Source organism: Bos indicus, chromosome 18, assembly GCF_029378745.1.
Source record: "Bos indicus isolate NIAB-ARS_2022 breed Sahiwal x Tharparkar chromosome 18, NIAB-ARS_B.indTharparkar_mat_pri_1.0, whole genome shotgun sequence".
NCBI lineage: Eukaryota > Metazoa > Chordata > Mammalia > Artiodactyla > Bovidae > Bos > Bos indicus.
The window spans coordinates 36608578-36625372 of NC_091777.1; the positions used below are offsets into that span (position 1 = coordinate 36608578).

The window sequence follows — 16795 nt, forward strand, 5'->3', positions numbered from 1 at the left end:
ATGAGGGAACTGAGACTGGACATGCTACCCAGCTAGTGGCAGAGCAGGAATTTGAACCCTCCATCAGCCTGAGGTCAGGCAGGAGAGGCTCACCTTTGCTTATTTGAGGCTCACAATGAAGTATCCTTTTTTGAAGGAAGAAGACATTGAGGCAGTTCATGGAGGGCTGCACAATGCCCTGTCTCCACAGGGACACCCTGTGGGTCCCCTGTTCACCCTGGCTCATCCTGGACAGCTGAGGGCAGGCAGCCCACTCCCTGGAGCTCGGAGAAGGGCTTGCCGAGAAGTCTGAAGCAAGCTCATGCCCAACCTGTCCTCACTGCCTCTAATTGTTCTCTAAAATCCTTTATATTGAATTATCAGAGTTTAATGGAGGAGTCGATGAGAGCCGCTGTGGAGTTGCAAGGCCAGGGCTTGCTGAGAGGAAGAAAGCAAAGCCCTAAAGGCTCCCTGGGCCAAGCGATGGTATAAAATATGAATTTTTACATAACTGAGGGAAAAAAAAATAAACGGATGAGCCACCCCATGGGGGAAACGCCTCTCTGTATTTCCATTATCTTGGTTAATGTGCAGTCCTGCTGGAGCCCCAGTGGGAAAGGAAATACTGGAGCCTTTATCCTCCAAACCTCTTGGTGGGTTAAGAGGCAGAAATCCAAATGGCCTGGGCGTGTGTTCAGGAGCCCATTAAATGGAGGGGACAGGTGGGGGCTAGGGAGCTGTACTGACCTGAAACAATGTCTTGATTTGAGACAGTGCCCCTTCTCTGGGGTTGAGAAAGTAGCCACAGTGGGCTCAGATTGAGCTTTAATTCTGGGTGAAATATTCTAAACATGGTCTTCCCCATGAGCATAGGGGATCGGGGCTGGTTCTTTCTAGAGAACAACCTCCACACTCAGCACTGACAGAGCATTTGCTACCAGGTTCCAAGTACTCTGCTTAGTGATTTTCTTTCTTAAAAAAATATTATTCAAGTAAAAAAAAATATTATTCAGCCTTCTATTATATTTTTTATAATTTTATTTTATTATTATTATTTTGGCTGTGCTGGGTCTTCATTGCTTTTCTCCAATTGTGCTGATGGGGGCTATTCTCTAGTTGTGGGGCTCGGACTTCTCTTGGCAGTGGCTTCTCTTACTGCAGAGCGCAGGCCCTAGGATGCACAGACTTCAGCAGTTGCGGCTCCATGACTCTAGAGCATAGGCTCAGTAGTCGTGGCCCATAGGGCTTAGTTGCTCCGAGGCACGTGGGATCTTCCCAGATCAAGGATCTAACCTGTGTCTCCTGCGATGGCAGGCAGATTCTTTACCACTGAGCCACCAGGAAAGCCACAGTGATTTTCTTATATTAGCTCCTAAGGACCCATTTCTACAGATGAAAATACTGACTTGCCCGAAGTCACATAGCTACACACTGTAGTTTTTGTTACTGTTGTTATTACTGTATCTTTCCAGCTTTGTGTGTTTGTGTGTTAGATGCTCAATCGTGTCCAATTTTTTTGTGACCTCATGGACTGTAGACCACCAGGCTCCTCTGTCCATGGGATTTCCCAGGCAAGAATACTGGAGTGGGTTGCCATTCTCTTCTCCAGGATATCTTCCTGACCCAGGGATTGAACCCAGGTTATCTGGGTCTTCAGCATTGCAGGCAGATTCTTTACCACCTGGGAAACCCATTTCCAGCTTTGAGTAAGTGAGTGAAAGTCATTCAGTTGTGTCTGACTCTTTGCAACCCCAGACCAGAATACTGGAGTAGGTAGCCTTTCCCTTCTCCAGGGGATCTTCCCAACTCAGGAACTGAACCCGGGTCTCCTGCATTGCAGGCAGATTCTTAACCAGCTGAGCCACAAGGGAAGCCCGAGAATACTGGAGTGGGTAGTCTGTCCCTTCTTCAGCATTTCCAGCTTTATTGTGATGTAATTGACATATAACATTGTATAAATTTATCAAAAATAAAATGTTGATTTGACACATATATTGCAAAATGATTACTACCATAATAACTAACACTTAGCTAACACATACCTAACTCATTGCTAACACCCCCATCATATCACATAATTACCATTTCTTTTTAAACACACTGTAGTTCTGATCATGCTTCAAGGGTAAAAGAAAAGATAATGTCCCTTACATGAGACATTGAAGCGAGTTATTCGCAAATGACAGGTTTGGCTGATCTCTGATGGATCTCTTCCTGTCAACATTAAAGGACAAATTGAAACCTGCAGCTCCAGCCAGAAGATTATATGGAGCCACATGAGGTGAAGCCAATGGAACGGGCTGTGGAGGTGGGTTCCAGTCTTGTATCTTTCAAAGTCGCTCAGTTGTGTTCCACTCTTTGTGACCCCATGGACTGTAGCCCACCAGGCTCCTCTGTCCGTGGAGTTCTGTTGGCAAGAATACTGGAGTGGGTTGCCATTCCCTTCTCCAGATCTTCCCGACCGAGGGATCGAACCCAGCGTAAAAGGAAATATAATGTCCCTTGCATGGGACATTGAAGCGAGTTATTCTTGTAGACAGATTCTTTACCATCTGAGCTACCAGGGAAGCCCCCTGCTACTTCCTACTGGCCTCAAATTTTTTATGCCTGGGTTGTCCCTCTGTTAAATGGGAATAATAGCACAACTCTTGTGTTGTTTTGAGATGAAATGAAATAAGATGGTTAATGTCAAATGCTTAGCACAGAGCCTGTGGCACAGTAACTTTTAATGCCCAGTATCAATCGTTACTTATTATTGTCCCTCACATCTGCATAGTGCTTTTGTGGTGCACGAAACATTGGTCTTAATTAATTGTATGACAACTTCACAACAACACAAGAAGGCATTTGTGATTATTTTACCATTTAGTAGGTGAAGAAACTGAGGCTTTGAAAGGGAAGATTCTGCCCAGTGAACTGATTTGTCGACAAGGACCGATGGAGATCTGAAGTTTAAAAGACAGAAGTAGTTAAAGGGTAAAATCCTCTCTGGCCCCAGATGTTAGTGAGCCACTGCGAGGGTGGTATTCGAACCTAATGGTAATAGGAATTGTGGAGCCCCTACTATTGCATTACTCTGACTACTCTCAGGTCACCCGGTCTGCTTGCGGCTTCGGGGCGGGATCGGGGGCGGAGCGTCCGCCCAAGTCCGCGGAGGAAGCGGAGGCCTTGCCTCGCCGCTCATTGGTTGCGGCCGGCAGGTGCATCCTCAGCCAATCCTGGTGCCGGGGGCGGGACCGTCGGGGCTCACCTGGCTCCCGCCGCGCCCCGCAGCTCATTGGCGTCCGGAGCCTCAAAGCACCTGTGAGTTCGTAGAAGTTCTGCCAGACTCTAGCCCGGCCCAACTCAGCTAGATCCAACTCAGCTAGATCCTACTCAGCCCCCGCCCGGCCTGCCATGGGCCCTCGGTGCCGCAACCTCTCTGCGCTCCTGCTGCTGCTGCAGGTACGTTGGGTCCCCTGACTGCGCGGGATGCCTTCCGGCTCCATAAGCCGCGCCCCAGCCCCCAAACTCCTCTCTCTTCTTCTCCTGTCGTCCCCTGTTTCCTCTTATTCCAAAAAAGTTTGGGTCCAAAGGGCCTGAATGGCCCGGAAACTGCGCCGCGCTCAGGACTCCATGGGGAAGGGAGTGGGAGAGGGAGCCAGTGAGGGTGAAGGGCGAGCGCGGCTTTGCGGACGGCCTCCCGCAAATGCCAGAGGTAGGGGCGCGCCTCACTGCAGCCTCCGGGTACTCGGGTGGGCGACGGGCGGGGAGTAGAGGGCATGGAGCAGGGTGGGCGTCGGGGTATGGGATGGGGAGCCCTGGTGTAAGTCCGGGCGGAGCTGGGAGTAGTGGGAACGAGGAAAGGAAAGCGGAACCAATAGATAAAGGCACCTACCCTGTAAAGGATAGTGAATAGGTATGCCCCCCACCCCCCACCCCCACCCGGGATAAGGAAGGGTGTAAAGAGGTTGGAGCACCCGCGGTCTAGGGAGAGTGGAATTGGGAAGAGTAAAGATGCCTCCAATGAAATTGAAAAGGAGACTGAAAGGAAAGGGGTGCTGAGGCTGGAAAAGGTGAGCCAGCAGCCTTCCCTCCTGAGAAGTCCTGGAGGCTTGGCGGCCACAGGTTTCTGAATGAACGAGTTTGACGTGGCTGGCTGGCTGCCCTGTGGGGAGGAATGGGGGGAAATGGGGGTGGCGGAATGGGGGTAAATGGGGGTGGGGAAATGGGGATGGGGGAAATGCGGGAGAATGGAGGGGGTGGGGGGTTGGGGGTGGGTGGGCCCACCCCTCCCACAGTCCTGTTGCCAGCAGAGGGAAGGGAGGCGCTGTTGGTTTCGATGTGGGTAGGAGGAGACCCCCGCTCACCAAGTCACCCCGGTTTCATACCTTTCCCCTACCCCAGGTGTCATCGTGGCTCTGCCAGGAGCCAGAGCCCTGCATTCCTGGCTTTGGTGCTGAGAGTTACACGTTCACCGTGCCCCGGCGGAACTTGGAGAGAGGGCGAGTCCTAGGCAGAGGTGAGGGCGCGCCGCCAGTGTCCCTGAGCCGGGTGGGGTGGGAGTGGGCAGGGTCGGAGAAGCGGCGCTCCTACGCCCGCGGGCTGGACTGGGCGAGCGAACTGGGCGAGCACCGTCTTTCCTGGCTCAGGTGACACCCTTTGTAGATTACACAGATGCGGGGATCTAAACTTTTGCCAGGATAAAGCGTTGGGTTTGAGGGGCTGTCTTGTATGGTTGACTTAGTTATGGGGGACACTTATTAGGGGTCTTCAGTGTGTCCCTTATTATCCTGACCACTTTAAGACAGTCTGTCCTTTCCAACGTCTAAAACCTGATGTGTGGGAAGAGGGTGGTGGGGGAGGTGATAATTCCCGTTTTTTACAGATGAGCAAATGAGAGACTCAGGAGGGTGGAGTCCACTGGCCCCAGGGTCAAAGTAGGAATCTGATCTAGATTCTGACTTCCAGGCCCCATTCAACATCTCTGGAATGACTGAGGAGTCCTCTCTTGGTTACTAGGCTGTGGCTTTTGCTCATAGAGATGAAGTTTTTTTTTTTTATACAGGTACTGTTTCCCCAAGGAATAGTGGCACGTGCGCGCGGCGCGCAGGCCTGTGTGTGTGTATGTGTGGTTTTTTGGTGTTTTTTTTTTTTTTTTTAAAGCCTGGTAGCCCTGACTTAGGGAATGAAAAACAGACACAGTGTACTTCTGGGTCTTATCACTGTGATAATCAGGATTCTAGATTTTGCTTTGTTTCACTTTGCCCGGGAGTGAGAGCAAGGAAAGGTTGGTTTCTCTTCTGGTTTCACTGATCTCCAGGTGCTTATTTTCTACCAAAGGACTTTCTCCTTCTTGATTTAGTTGATTGGGTGAGTATCATAACAATAAAAGAAACATTTTTTGAAAGGACTCACCCACAATACCCCTAAGGGAGTTCACTGTTTATTCTTCCAGTCTTTGGCCATGTGAAAAATGCAGCAATCATGCTATATATATATATATATATATATATATTTTTTTTTTTTTTAAACTTTGGAAGTTGTTCCAACAGTAGGCGACTTTTTTTTTTTTTAAACAGACAAACTGCAGCTTGACTGATTAAACATATTTGTTTTTTTGAGGCTTGTCTGTGTTGTGTGGAGCTTTCTATTGGGTCAAAAAGGAAAAAAATCTAGTGTTGTCTGCTTGATTTTGCAGTGGGTCCCCCATTACTTGGCCCATTTCAGATTGATGTTCTGCCGGGCCCTGCTGGACCCCAGGAGTGATTGAGGACTTAAAGGAATACCCCACCATTGCCCTTGGTATTTCCCATTCCAGCAGGTTGATGAGAAATGTCCCGAAATGTCCCAGGACCTGCTTAGAGGACACTGTGGTCTATGGGCACTTAGGTGGCAGTGTGGGTGGCCAGGGATGGGTATCAGTGGGGAGCAAAGACTGGCTTCTGGGAGGAGGCAAAGTTGACTGAACCTTGAATTCAGGGCAAAGTTTAGAAACTGTGTGTACATCTGTGTGTGAGGTGTTGCGACACAAGTATTGGTCACTTTGTTTTCTTTCACCAAGACATCTGGTAACACCAAAGGTGGGCTAGTCTAGTTTTTATCCCCCACCCCCACCACCAAGTCCTTATATCTGACATGATATTGTTATTTTTACATGATAATATTATTACATGATAATAATACAAATATTATTATTATATTATTATTAATAGCCACACCTATTCACTTTTGAACCAGACTCTGGGGCAGGTGTATCACATATTTCACCTCATTGAATCTTATGTCGGTGGGCACCATTGTTATTTATGTTTTGAGATGAGGAAACAGGAATTGCCTCATAAGGCAATTCCATACTCTGCTCAGGGATCAACAGCTGGCCTTTCTCCCATTCCTTCTTCCTCTCAATCTCAAAAAAAAAAAAAAAAAAAAAGAGTGTATTTGGGGAACTCCTGTGCATTGTGAAGTCCTCCTCCCTGTGTGCCCTGGAGAGCAGAGGTGGTGATGGACCTGGACCCTGACGGGGGCTGGTGGTGAGGGAGGTGGACCAGACCCGGTGGGAGGTGGAAGGAGCCTGTAGCTCGTGGTGTTGATGGGAGAAGCAGCCTCTGGAATCCTGGCGCTCATGACGTTGGTTCCAGTTCTGTTTATGTCTATACACCTGGTGGCTCAGTAGTAAGGAGTCCATGTGCCAATGTAGGGGACCTGAGTTCAATCCCTGGGTGGGGAAGATCATCTGGAGGGGAAAATGGCAACCTGCTCCAGTATTCTTGCCTGAAAAATCCCATGGACAGAGGAGCCTGGCGGGCTATAGTCCAAAGGGTCAGACATAACTGAGCACACGCACAGAAACACACACACCCAGCCCCACTCAACAGATCTCCTGACGTTTAATTTTTTTGGCCTTTTTGGACCATAAGGTCTCTTTCCAACCCATTGTGGACTTGCCCCAGGATGGAAGTGCCCTTCTGGTAAAAACATGCAACTTCAGGGAACTGGCTTTGTGATTTTAAAAAGGCAACCAGGATTTAGGGAGGCAGCCTCATTCCCTTTGGACAGTCCAGGAAGATGGAGGCTTGGGATATTATTAGTGCCAGGTTTAAACATTGGCCTCGTGGGAAATTTGCTGCATGGGAGTGTGAGAACAAGGAGACTGTGATGTTATGTCTACAGGTGGCTGAAGAATGTCAGAAATAGGGTTTTGACCAAACTCAGGGGGTCTTGGGGTGTAGTTTTCTGGGTCCTGTGCCCTGTGAAATGGCTGAACCCCACCATCTCACTCAGCTTTGTATTTATTACTTTGGTTTCTCTCCAGGTTTTAGAATGGAGAACGTTCAAACAAACAAAAAACACCAAAAGCACAACTGTACATTGGTCTTCAGAGTTTCTGATCAGTTTCCTTTTTTTTTTTTAAATACAAACTTGTTTGTGAAACCCAGGCGTTAGTTTCGGGTCTCAGGAGTATTATCCCAGGGCACTCAACTTTGAGTTGATTGAGGGGTGGTGTTTAAAAAAAAAAACACACAAAAAAAACCAGGCAGGCTTTCAAACTGATGGTTTCTTTGCTTCGCTTCCTCTGCCACCTGGCTTTAGGCAAACAGGGCTTATATTTTGCATTTGAGCTCTGACTGCTTGATGGATGGCCCTTGCTCACAGGCACCCACCTGTGCGGGTTAAATACACCCATTTCCCCCTCCTTCTAAAAGATGTGCTGAAAGGTGATGGAAACAGTATGCAGGCCCCCTAATTAAACCAGGCTTTAAAAAACAAATATGGAAGCCTGCCTGGGGTTACCTTACATCATAAGATCCCCACTTCCCTGCCTCTCAAACTCCTAGACGTCACTTCCCCTTACTGGCTCTGTGACAAGAATTGGTGCCTAGACCCTGGGGAAGGAGATTAATGGACCATCATCCTGCCCTTGCCTTTGTGTCTCATGAGAAGTGGCAGAAAAGACCTGAGGAAGGCCACCTAAGGAAGACTGGTGGCTGCTGCTTCTCTACTGGCCACTAGAACTGCCTTTCCCCTCTGCTAGGGAAATCCCTGTTTGCTTTTTGGGGCTTTTTATTGGGTGAACCTTTTTCTGGAATGTTCCTTCCAGCCTCAGATATGCCAGATGCTGAAATAATCAGCTCTCAATCTCCCAGAAGCTGCCAAGACCCAAAAATCCCTTAGAGGCAACTATCACAATCAGACTTCCTGGGTTTCCACTCTGCCTCCACCCCCATCTCCATTCAGGGCTGTAGGCTGGAGACCGTTGGGTTGGGGCTGATTAGGATAGTTCCAGGAGTTGAAAGACCAGACTTGAATTTCCACTACTAGCTGTGTTCAGTTCAGTTGCTCACTCGTGTCCAACTCTTTGCAACCCCATAGACTGTAGCACGCCAGGCTTCCCTGTCCATCACCAACTCCTGGAGCTTGCTCAAACTCCTGCCAAATGGGTGATGCCATCCAACCATCTCATCCTCTGTTGTCCCCTTCTCCTGCCTTCAATCTTTCCCAGCATCAGGGTCTTTTCCAGTAAGTCAGTTCTTTGCATCAAGTGACCAAAGTATTGGAGTTTCAGTTTTAGCATCAGTCCTTCCAATGAATATTCAGGACTGATTTCCCTTAGGATGAACTGGTTGGATCTCCTTGCAGTCCAAGGGACTCTCAAGAGTCTTCTCCAACACCACAATTCAAAAGCATCAATTCTTCAGCACTCAGCCGTCTTCAACTCTCACATCCATACATGACTACTGGAAAAACCACAGCTTTGACTGGTATAACGGTATGACCTTGGGGAAATCATGTTACTTCTATGAGCCTGTTTCCTTATCTGTAAAACTGGGGGGCGGGAGGGCAATCATACTTAAACAGAATTGTTGTGAGGATTAAATTTGCATATTTGTTTCTTCACTTGGATTCTCTGGTCAACAAATGTGAGTTGAGTGCAGATTGAGTGTCATCATCAGGCTGGATCTGGAATTACAGTCACGAATAAAGCTGATGTGGATTGAACATAAAGTGAGAAGGATGTAAGGAAACAGGGAAGAGTCATTAAATGGCTCATATTTCTTAAGGACAGAGTATGCACTCATTCTTTTGAACAAATGAATGAATGAATATTCACTACCTCTCACCCCTTGGTTTATTTTTCTCATCTCAAACTGTGGCCTGGGGCTAGCCTCTGGTATTGATTGTAATTGTCAGGGAGAGTGGGGTCTGTTAGAACTTTTAAAAGATGCTTGTGAGAGCTTCATGCCCAGCCAGCAGCTCTTGAGGCTGGGGTATAGTGATAAGTGTGTCTACGGATATAGGGTACTGAGTGCTTCCCTCTGAAAGCCAGCGAGGGCACAGAGGGCAGACCTCAAACCTGATTCTGGAAATGGAAGGGCAGTTATTAGACATTAAAAAAAAAATTTTTTTTTGGTCTTTGGTCCATTTAAAAAAAAAATTGTGGTGTCTCTCTTCTTTTCCCTCCCCTCTCTCTCCTTTTCTCTGTTACTAATTGAAGTTTTCCTTTTATATACTTCAGCTTTTGCTTGTTACTGTTGGGAGCGTTTTAAGCCCCCTCTTTCTGTTGTTTCCTCTTCCCTTTCCTTCCTCATATCACCCTCAATCCTCCACTCCCCCACCTCTCAAGGCCCAAGAAGATTCAGAAGGTTCTTGAGTCAGACTGCCTAGACTAGAATCAGGAATTCCTTGCCAGCTGAGAGACGTTGGCCCAGGACTTTCTAAACCTTGGATTCCCTTTCTGTTAAATGGGCGTAATAGTTCGCGTGTCATCTTGTGTATCAGGTGCCCAATGAAGGTGACACATTAAAGCCCCTAGAGTATTTGGTGCCTTCTGTTTGAGACTCTCCCTCGTTTTAGCTTTGGTTCAAACATTTCCCTGTGTGCTCTCCCACGCAGCAAACCAGCCAAACCAGTTTCCTCACTCTCCCTGTTTCTGTGTTAAAGCAAACACTACTCTGCCAACAGCAAACAGTGACTAGACCAAAGTGCCCTTTGCGTGGAAAGGAAATGTTGCAGTATATTCTTGCTTGCTGCTGTGCAGTGTACTGGGAGGTGGGAGGGGAGGCTGGGGTGAGCTTGCCTGGGGACCTGCCCATAAATGTTGTTCAGAATTGGGGTGGGAGGGGTCAGTGGGCAAGGAACAACTGGGTCAGGGCAGGGGCCAGAAAATGAGGATAACCTTGAACCTGGAAGCCTTTGCTTGGTTTTGAAACATATTTCATAGTGCACATGGCTTAAGGATGCCTGTCTTTTCCTCGGTTTCAAAAAATGCTGTGCCTGAGACCCTGGCTAAGCATCAGATTACCTCAAAAATCCCCTGCAGGTTCACTGAGCTACAGTCTCTGAAAGGGGCAGTTCTGACAGGGCATTTTAAAAAGCTCCCCAAAAGTCTACCTGATTCACCACCCCAGATGACTCCAGAGGCTTGATCCCGAGTGTTTGATGAGTAAATACCCAGCGGCAGCCAGGGTGTGGGCGTCTGTTGTCCAGGGCTCCAAGGGCACCCTTGATCCAGAAGGGTAAGACTGATCTTTCCACCATGCCAGTGAAGGAGACCTCTAGGGCTGATGGGTAGAGCCCATGGGATGGAGATGGGGGGGCACTGGGAAGTAGCCAGTACACCAACCTCTCCCCACTGTACACCCAGTGCTGGGGGTCTTCAGGGAGATTCCAGAAATTCTCTGAGACTCCCCGCCCCCCACCAGTGGCTATTCCCATTTACTGGAGAAAGTCATTGTGTGGGAAAATATTCAGAGGATTGGAGCAGCAGTCAGTTATACCCCTGCACCTTGGTGAATGAGATGGTGGTCCTTTGCTGGGAAGAGAGAGGAAAGAGCAGCAAGTTGGAGAAGGAAAATTAAGTCTTGGTTAGGAGAGAGTTTCTAAAGACCCAGAAGTGGCATCATCTTGGAGGCATTTGGGACTTTCAGGTCTGGAGTCTGAAAGAACAGCAGGCATCAGTATAAATGGGAATTTGTATAGGGCAGTGCTCCTTTTCCCTTAATCTCGTGTCAGTAGGTGCAGAGATGTTACAGGGACCCCACACACTGGAGGAGAACGTGATGGAAGGGCTGTGCTGAGGGTATTTATCTGGAGGCGGCCAACAAACAAAAAATACAAGTATTTGTTTCTAACCAGTATTAGGAGCGGGACCTGCAAAAGTGGGGTCCTCACAGACCCAACAGCTGAGCTAATCCTCCCGGTGGCCCAAGGCAGGAAGTGTTGTTATCTCCTTGACTCAGAAGTTGGACAGCTTGTCGGCTCACCCAGCCAGGTAGTGGCAGGGCTGGACTTTTATCTTCTGAAACCTGTGCCCTTTCCCACGCCCCTCGACTGCCCTGTCGCCACACTGCATCTCCAGTAAAACTGACTCACCTTAAAAAAAATAATAATCGTTTTATATATTTTTTTGATTGCCCTGGGTCTGTGCTGCTGTGTGCGGGGTTTCTCTAGTTTCAGAAAGAGGCGGCTGCTTTTCGTTGTGGTGCTCAGGCTTCTCTTTGCGGTGACTGCTCTTGTTGAGCTTGGGCTCTAGGTGCATGGGCTCTGGTAGTTTCAGCTTTCTAGTTGTCCACTAGTAGAAACTAGTAGTTTTCTAGTAGTTTCACGGTTCTAGTAGTTTCCAACCGAGTCCCCTGCATGGCAAGAGGGACTCTTAACCCCTGGACCACCAGGGAAGGCTGCTAATTCACCTTTTTGAGGCGAATTCCTTCTCCCCTTTGAAAAACAGGTGTTCACACCCTTTGCATTTCACTTTTAGTTGTGATGCTAGAATTCAGCCTGTTTTTTTGAGGACCTCTTTTGTCTTTCACCTCTGAGCCATTTTCAGCCTCTGTCCCTTTTGACTTTCATTCAGAAAAATGCTAGGTGAAGTGCACTTTTTTCCCCTTTCTGTCTTTTCGACTTTCTGGGTCTCTGAAAGTGCAATTATACTGGCATTCCAGGCGGGTTGGGAGGGAAAGTGTCCTAAACAAACTCATGTTCTAACCTGGGACCAACTCAAGGTGCGAGAGCCAGGCAGAGGTCTGGGTGTGGATCTGTCCACACCAGGAAGAGGGAACACATGCCTGGGTCCCTGTGAGCTCAGGTGTCACTGCTGGGACCACCTGGGACCCACCTGAAGAGTTGAACCTGTTCCCCCTGAGGAAAACCATAAATGGTGGCCAGCCCAGGATCCTGTGGGATAATTGGCCAAGGTCTAGATAATCATTAGTGGGCTTTGTAATTAGAGGAGCATGTAACAGGCCGAAAGCCCTTCAGATTTACGATACCTGGGCAAGTTGAAGGCTAAGAGGAACACCTGTTTCTGTGGTTTGGCACTCAGACACACTGATGCACCTCCTCTGTTCCCAGGAGAGTTTTCCCAAAAGACTTTTTTTTCCCCCCAGCGTCTTCACATCGACGTTGCAACAGCCTCCCCTCTGGTTTCCCTGCTTCCTCTGCCCCTCCCACAACACAGTCTTATCTCTCTTTTTTTTCCCCCCAACACAATCTTTTCTCCACTCAGCAGTCAGAGTCATGGCTTTTAAAATTTCAGTTAGAGACCATCACTCCTATTCAATAAGTGCCAATAGTTTCTCATTTTACACAGGGTGAAAACCAGTCTTTTCTCAAACTTACAAGCCTTCCACAATCTGCCTCCCTTACCCCACCCTCCCCCCCGCCCCACCCTTTACCTCTTGCCCTGACTGTATTTAGAACACATCAGGCACACTTATGCCTCAGGGCCTTTGCACTGTCTATCATCAACAGTAGCTTCCCCCTGCCAACTGCATGGCTCATTCCTTTATGTCTTCAAGTCTCTGCTCAAGTGTAACCCTCTCAATTAGGCCTTTCTTGAACCCCGTGTTTGAGGCGTAACCCTTTCCCCCTTCTTTGCTTCTTTTTCCTCTGTATTGCTTTTCACCATCTAACAAATATTTCACTTATTTCTCCTGTCTACCGTCAGTCTCCTCCCACTAGAACAAGAGCTCTAGGGGCCAGGGGCTTTTTGTCTTATTGAGTTCACAGGCTGTATTGGTATTGCACCTGGAATTGTTCCTGACACATATTTGGTGTCAGTAACTATTTGTTGAATGAATGAATGAGGTTTCAGAGTGTACATATAGGTATGTACATATCTTTTGCTTTTAGTAGTTATTCCACTGTGGTGCCTTTTTCCGAAGAAATTGAGATACAATTGACATATATTAGTTTCAGGTATTATTGTGCTTTTTATTTTAAAGAAAAGAGGAAATTTTCTCAGTATCAGTCACAGAAGGGACACGAGGAGAAGAGGATGTTCTCAGGGCCTGTGTCTCCGCTTGGCACTCCCCAGTTTCTCTGAGCCCTGCACATCCCTGGTGTAACCTTACCTCATTGTCTTGTCACAAAACAGCTTGCAGACTAGAGCGGAAAGGTCAGATGAGCCATTTCTTCCCCACACTTCTTGGTGTAAAGAAGCACCTGATCAAAATCTAAACAAGAGATCTGAGCCCGCCAGAGCCATCTGTTTGGCTTCCTATTGTCTGGGTGACACCTTCCTTGAGCAGGGCTTCCAGATACACCCAACACCTTCCCGGGTATCCTTCAGGCCCATTAATTCTTCAAGACTCAGTTTCCGTTCTTCCAGTTCTTGGCAATGCACAGGAGCCTGGAGGGAGCTGGTAGAGAACTGGAAGATGCAAAAAACTCAGACAATAATCCTTTATTCTTATGACATAAGACTTGTTATCATAATACTGTATGGGTAGTACGTGCTCTTCCCCAATGCTGTCTCTCCCTTACACCTCACAAAGCCAGTGGTAAGTGACAGACCCTGAGCGGCTGCAGTTCACACAGATCAGAAGTGGGAGAGCCTGGCTGCTTGTTCAGTGGCTATTGGACTCCAAAGTCTGCACTCTTCACAGCAGGAAAAGCCAACTAAGCAGACGGTCTGTGAGCAGCCAAGTGAAAGCAATGGATAGTTCCTGCTCTGAATGACTCGGAGAGACATCCCTTGGGATGACTGAGGCATTCCTTTGTCTATAGAACAAGTTCACGCTGGGCACTTACCTAGCACTGCGCTACATATTGGGGATCTTGTTGTTCAGTTGCTCAGTCGTGTCCTGTTCTTGGGGATCTCACAGAGGACAAAAGACAATCCCTGTCCTCGTGGATTTCCTTCCCTTCTCATTGGAGGGGCCTGGGGGAGGCAGTTGGATCTTGATCTATGGAAGGGAAAGAAAATACTGCAGGAAGGGTGATAAGAATTGGGTGTGCTGGGGTGGGGGGATTTGAGGGAGGTCTTCACTAAGAAGAAAGACATTAGTGTAAAGACCTGAAGAAGTGAGACGCTGAATATGTAATTAGAATTGGGCTGTTTCTTGAGAGAGCGGGACTTTCCACGTTCTTTCTTTTTCTTTTGGCTGGGCAGCATGAGAGAACTTAGTCGCCTGAATAAAACCCTCGCCCCTTGCAGTAGAAACGGGGAATCAACCACTGGACCACAAGGAGAGTCCCTCCCCACATTCTTTAAGGCCACATTGGTGCCAGGTAATGACCATACTCTGGGCAGGCATTTTTCTAGAAGAATAATCCTGAGAACTAATTGTCACAAAAACCAGGATCCAGTTCTTCCATGCTACCCACCCCACTTCCCATGTTGGGGTGTGGCCCGAGAGGATTGCGGCTCCTCATAGTTTCTTCCTCATGGCAGAGGGGGCCGGGGGAGGGTCACATGTCTACCAGGGTCCCAGGACCTGACAGTTAGAATGAAGCCTGGTTTCATACGAGGTTTTTCAGACAGCAGACTTCCTCCCCCACAAATTCTTCGTCACAACTGTGTGGGAGTCTTTGAAAAGGGAATGAGTTGACCAACTTGTTTGTGGAAAAGCTGTGGCTTTTCCATAGAGAACATCACCCCTTGAGTCAGCTTGGTCTAAGAACCTGAGCCCTATTGACAGCTGGGGCAGGGCCCTGAATCACGGCCATCGAGAGGCCTCTCCCGGTGAGGTTATTGTATCAGAGATTGAATCAACTCCCTGACATCACCTCTCATGGTCACAGGTACTCTTGGTGCTGGCTCTTACTCATAAATCCTGGGAGATACTGGCCCTAGATCTCTGCATTCTTAACAAGGAGCCCGCGGCCTTGTGGGAATGACTGGGTTCAACAGCTGCTGGGGAGGGTCATGTGGTTGATTTCATTCCCACCCCACCTCCTGGGCCTGTCATCATGACTAAACTTTATAGAGAAATGAGAATTTGTGGGTGTGCTTCCTGTACCTTTTGCCTTCTCAAGTCTGCCTTTCTAAAGAAATGCTCTTTTGTGCCTCACAGATGGATATTTCAGAGCTTCTCAGAGTCTTTGGTTTTGAAACTTCTGTGTAAATTGTGCTGATTTTTCTTTGGACTTTGGAATTCAGTTATGGTTTCTTTTATCTCCCCTCTGCTAATCTTCTTGCCTAAGCCATGGGAGTACTTAAGACTTTGGGAACTAAATACCTGGGGAGGCTGTTCAGCTTAGAAAACTTACATCACTTAGCAGGTGTGAGTCTTGACTCTTAGTTTCAACAGAGATTTGATATCAAGGTTGTGGCTTTCATCTTCAGCATTTATTTCTCTTTTAACCTGTGAAATGAAGGAGTCAGCCTCCCTGAGCCTCCGAGAATGAAGATGAATTGGGGAGGGTGGAATGAGAAACAGGTTTGCCTGGGTTCAAATCCTGATTCAACTCTTGCCTTGTGTCCTTGGCAAGTTACTTAACCTTTTTGTGCCTCAGTTCCCTCACCTGTAAAAAGGGGATAAAATTGTAGTTCCCACCTCACGGGGCTGCTATGAAGATTCAATGAGTTAACGGACATAAAGTGCTTTCAGTGCCTGGCACACAGCAAACACTCTTTTAAGTACTCAGTTTTTATTATTAGATGTTTCCACTTTAGACTTGTGTCAAGGGGGTAAAAAAAAAAAAAAATGTAAAGAGCGAAGGAGCCAGATAGAAGAACTGAGGATGAGGAGAGCTACATCGCCTTGTCACTTGGCTTCCTGACCTCCCCAGATCTAAGACACTCTTGACCCAGTGTCTGTTCAAGGGCTAGTTGTCTGTCTATAGTTCTTGATCCCTTGGAGATAACCAGGGATGTATTATTTATGGTTGGAAAGATAAGGGGTCTGAGATGGAGTGTGGATGTAATAAGACCACCGTGCAGTTAGTTGTTGGTGCTGGGCATTCAATACATGGGGCTCATCATTCTATTTTCTCTACTTTGGAATATGTTTTAAATTCTCCACTATAAAGCTTAAACCATTCAAGGAAAACCTAAATAATCTGTAAGAGAAAATTCAAACACCGCCCCCCCTTCTCAAGTGGCTGACATTAGCGATTTGGCGTACATCCTCCCAGACATTTTTCTAATCACTTACAGGACACATGTGCCTGTATTTGTAGGTTTTTAAAAAACTGAAGTTTTCTGCAAATGGCAATGTAAGATGTGACCATCAGTCTGTGGAGTTTTTTCTTCTCATTCTAACCTCAGGAAGGTGTTTTTAGTATCACAGAAGCCAACCAAGTCCCCTCAGTACAGTGTTTGAGTGCCTACTGTGTGCTCTGTGTTAGTCACAAAGTTTCTCCTGTCCCTGGGGGTTTGGAGGCAGGCGATGAGAGAGCTGTGGAAATGAGGTGAAGAGCATCAAAGTGCTGAGATGCCAAGTTATCAGACAAAGGGTGTATTCACAACTCAGGTAGGGGAAGACCTGTGTGGGCTGGAGCAGCTGGCGGAGCTTCTGCAGGGGGACGTGGGTCTGGGGTGTTGGGTGGCATGTGAGCAGGAAGGCGAGGGGGGAGGAGGCAGTGGTGTGTCTGTTGTTGGCCAAGGGAGGGG

At 47.8% G+C, this 16795-nt stretch overlaps 1 protein-coding gene across 1 annotated transcript in view; it reads left to right on the top strand.

Annotated features, from left to right (window-relative positions):
* Nucleotides 1-3240: 3240 nt before the first annotated feature.
* Nucleotides 3241-16795, top strand: part of CDH1 (cadherin 1) — a 72715-nt gene continuing 59160 nt past the window's right edge. The window contains exons 1-2 of the mRNA XM_019979992.2: nt 3241-3423; nt 4366-4480. Coding sequence (XP_019835551.2) covers nt 3376-3423; nt 4366-4480 — 163 coding nt within the window. The 5' untranslated portion in view covers nt 3241-3375. The remainder of the gene's footprint in view (nt 3424-4365; nt 4481-16795) is intronic.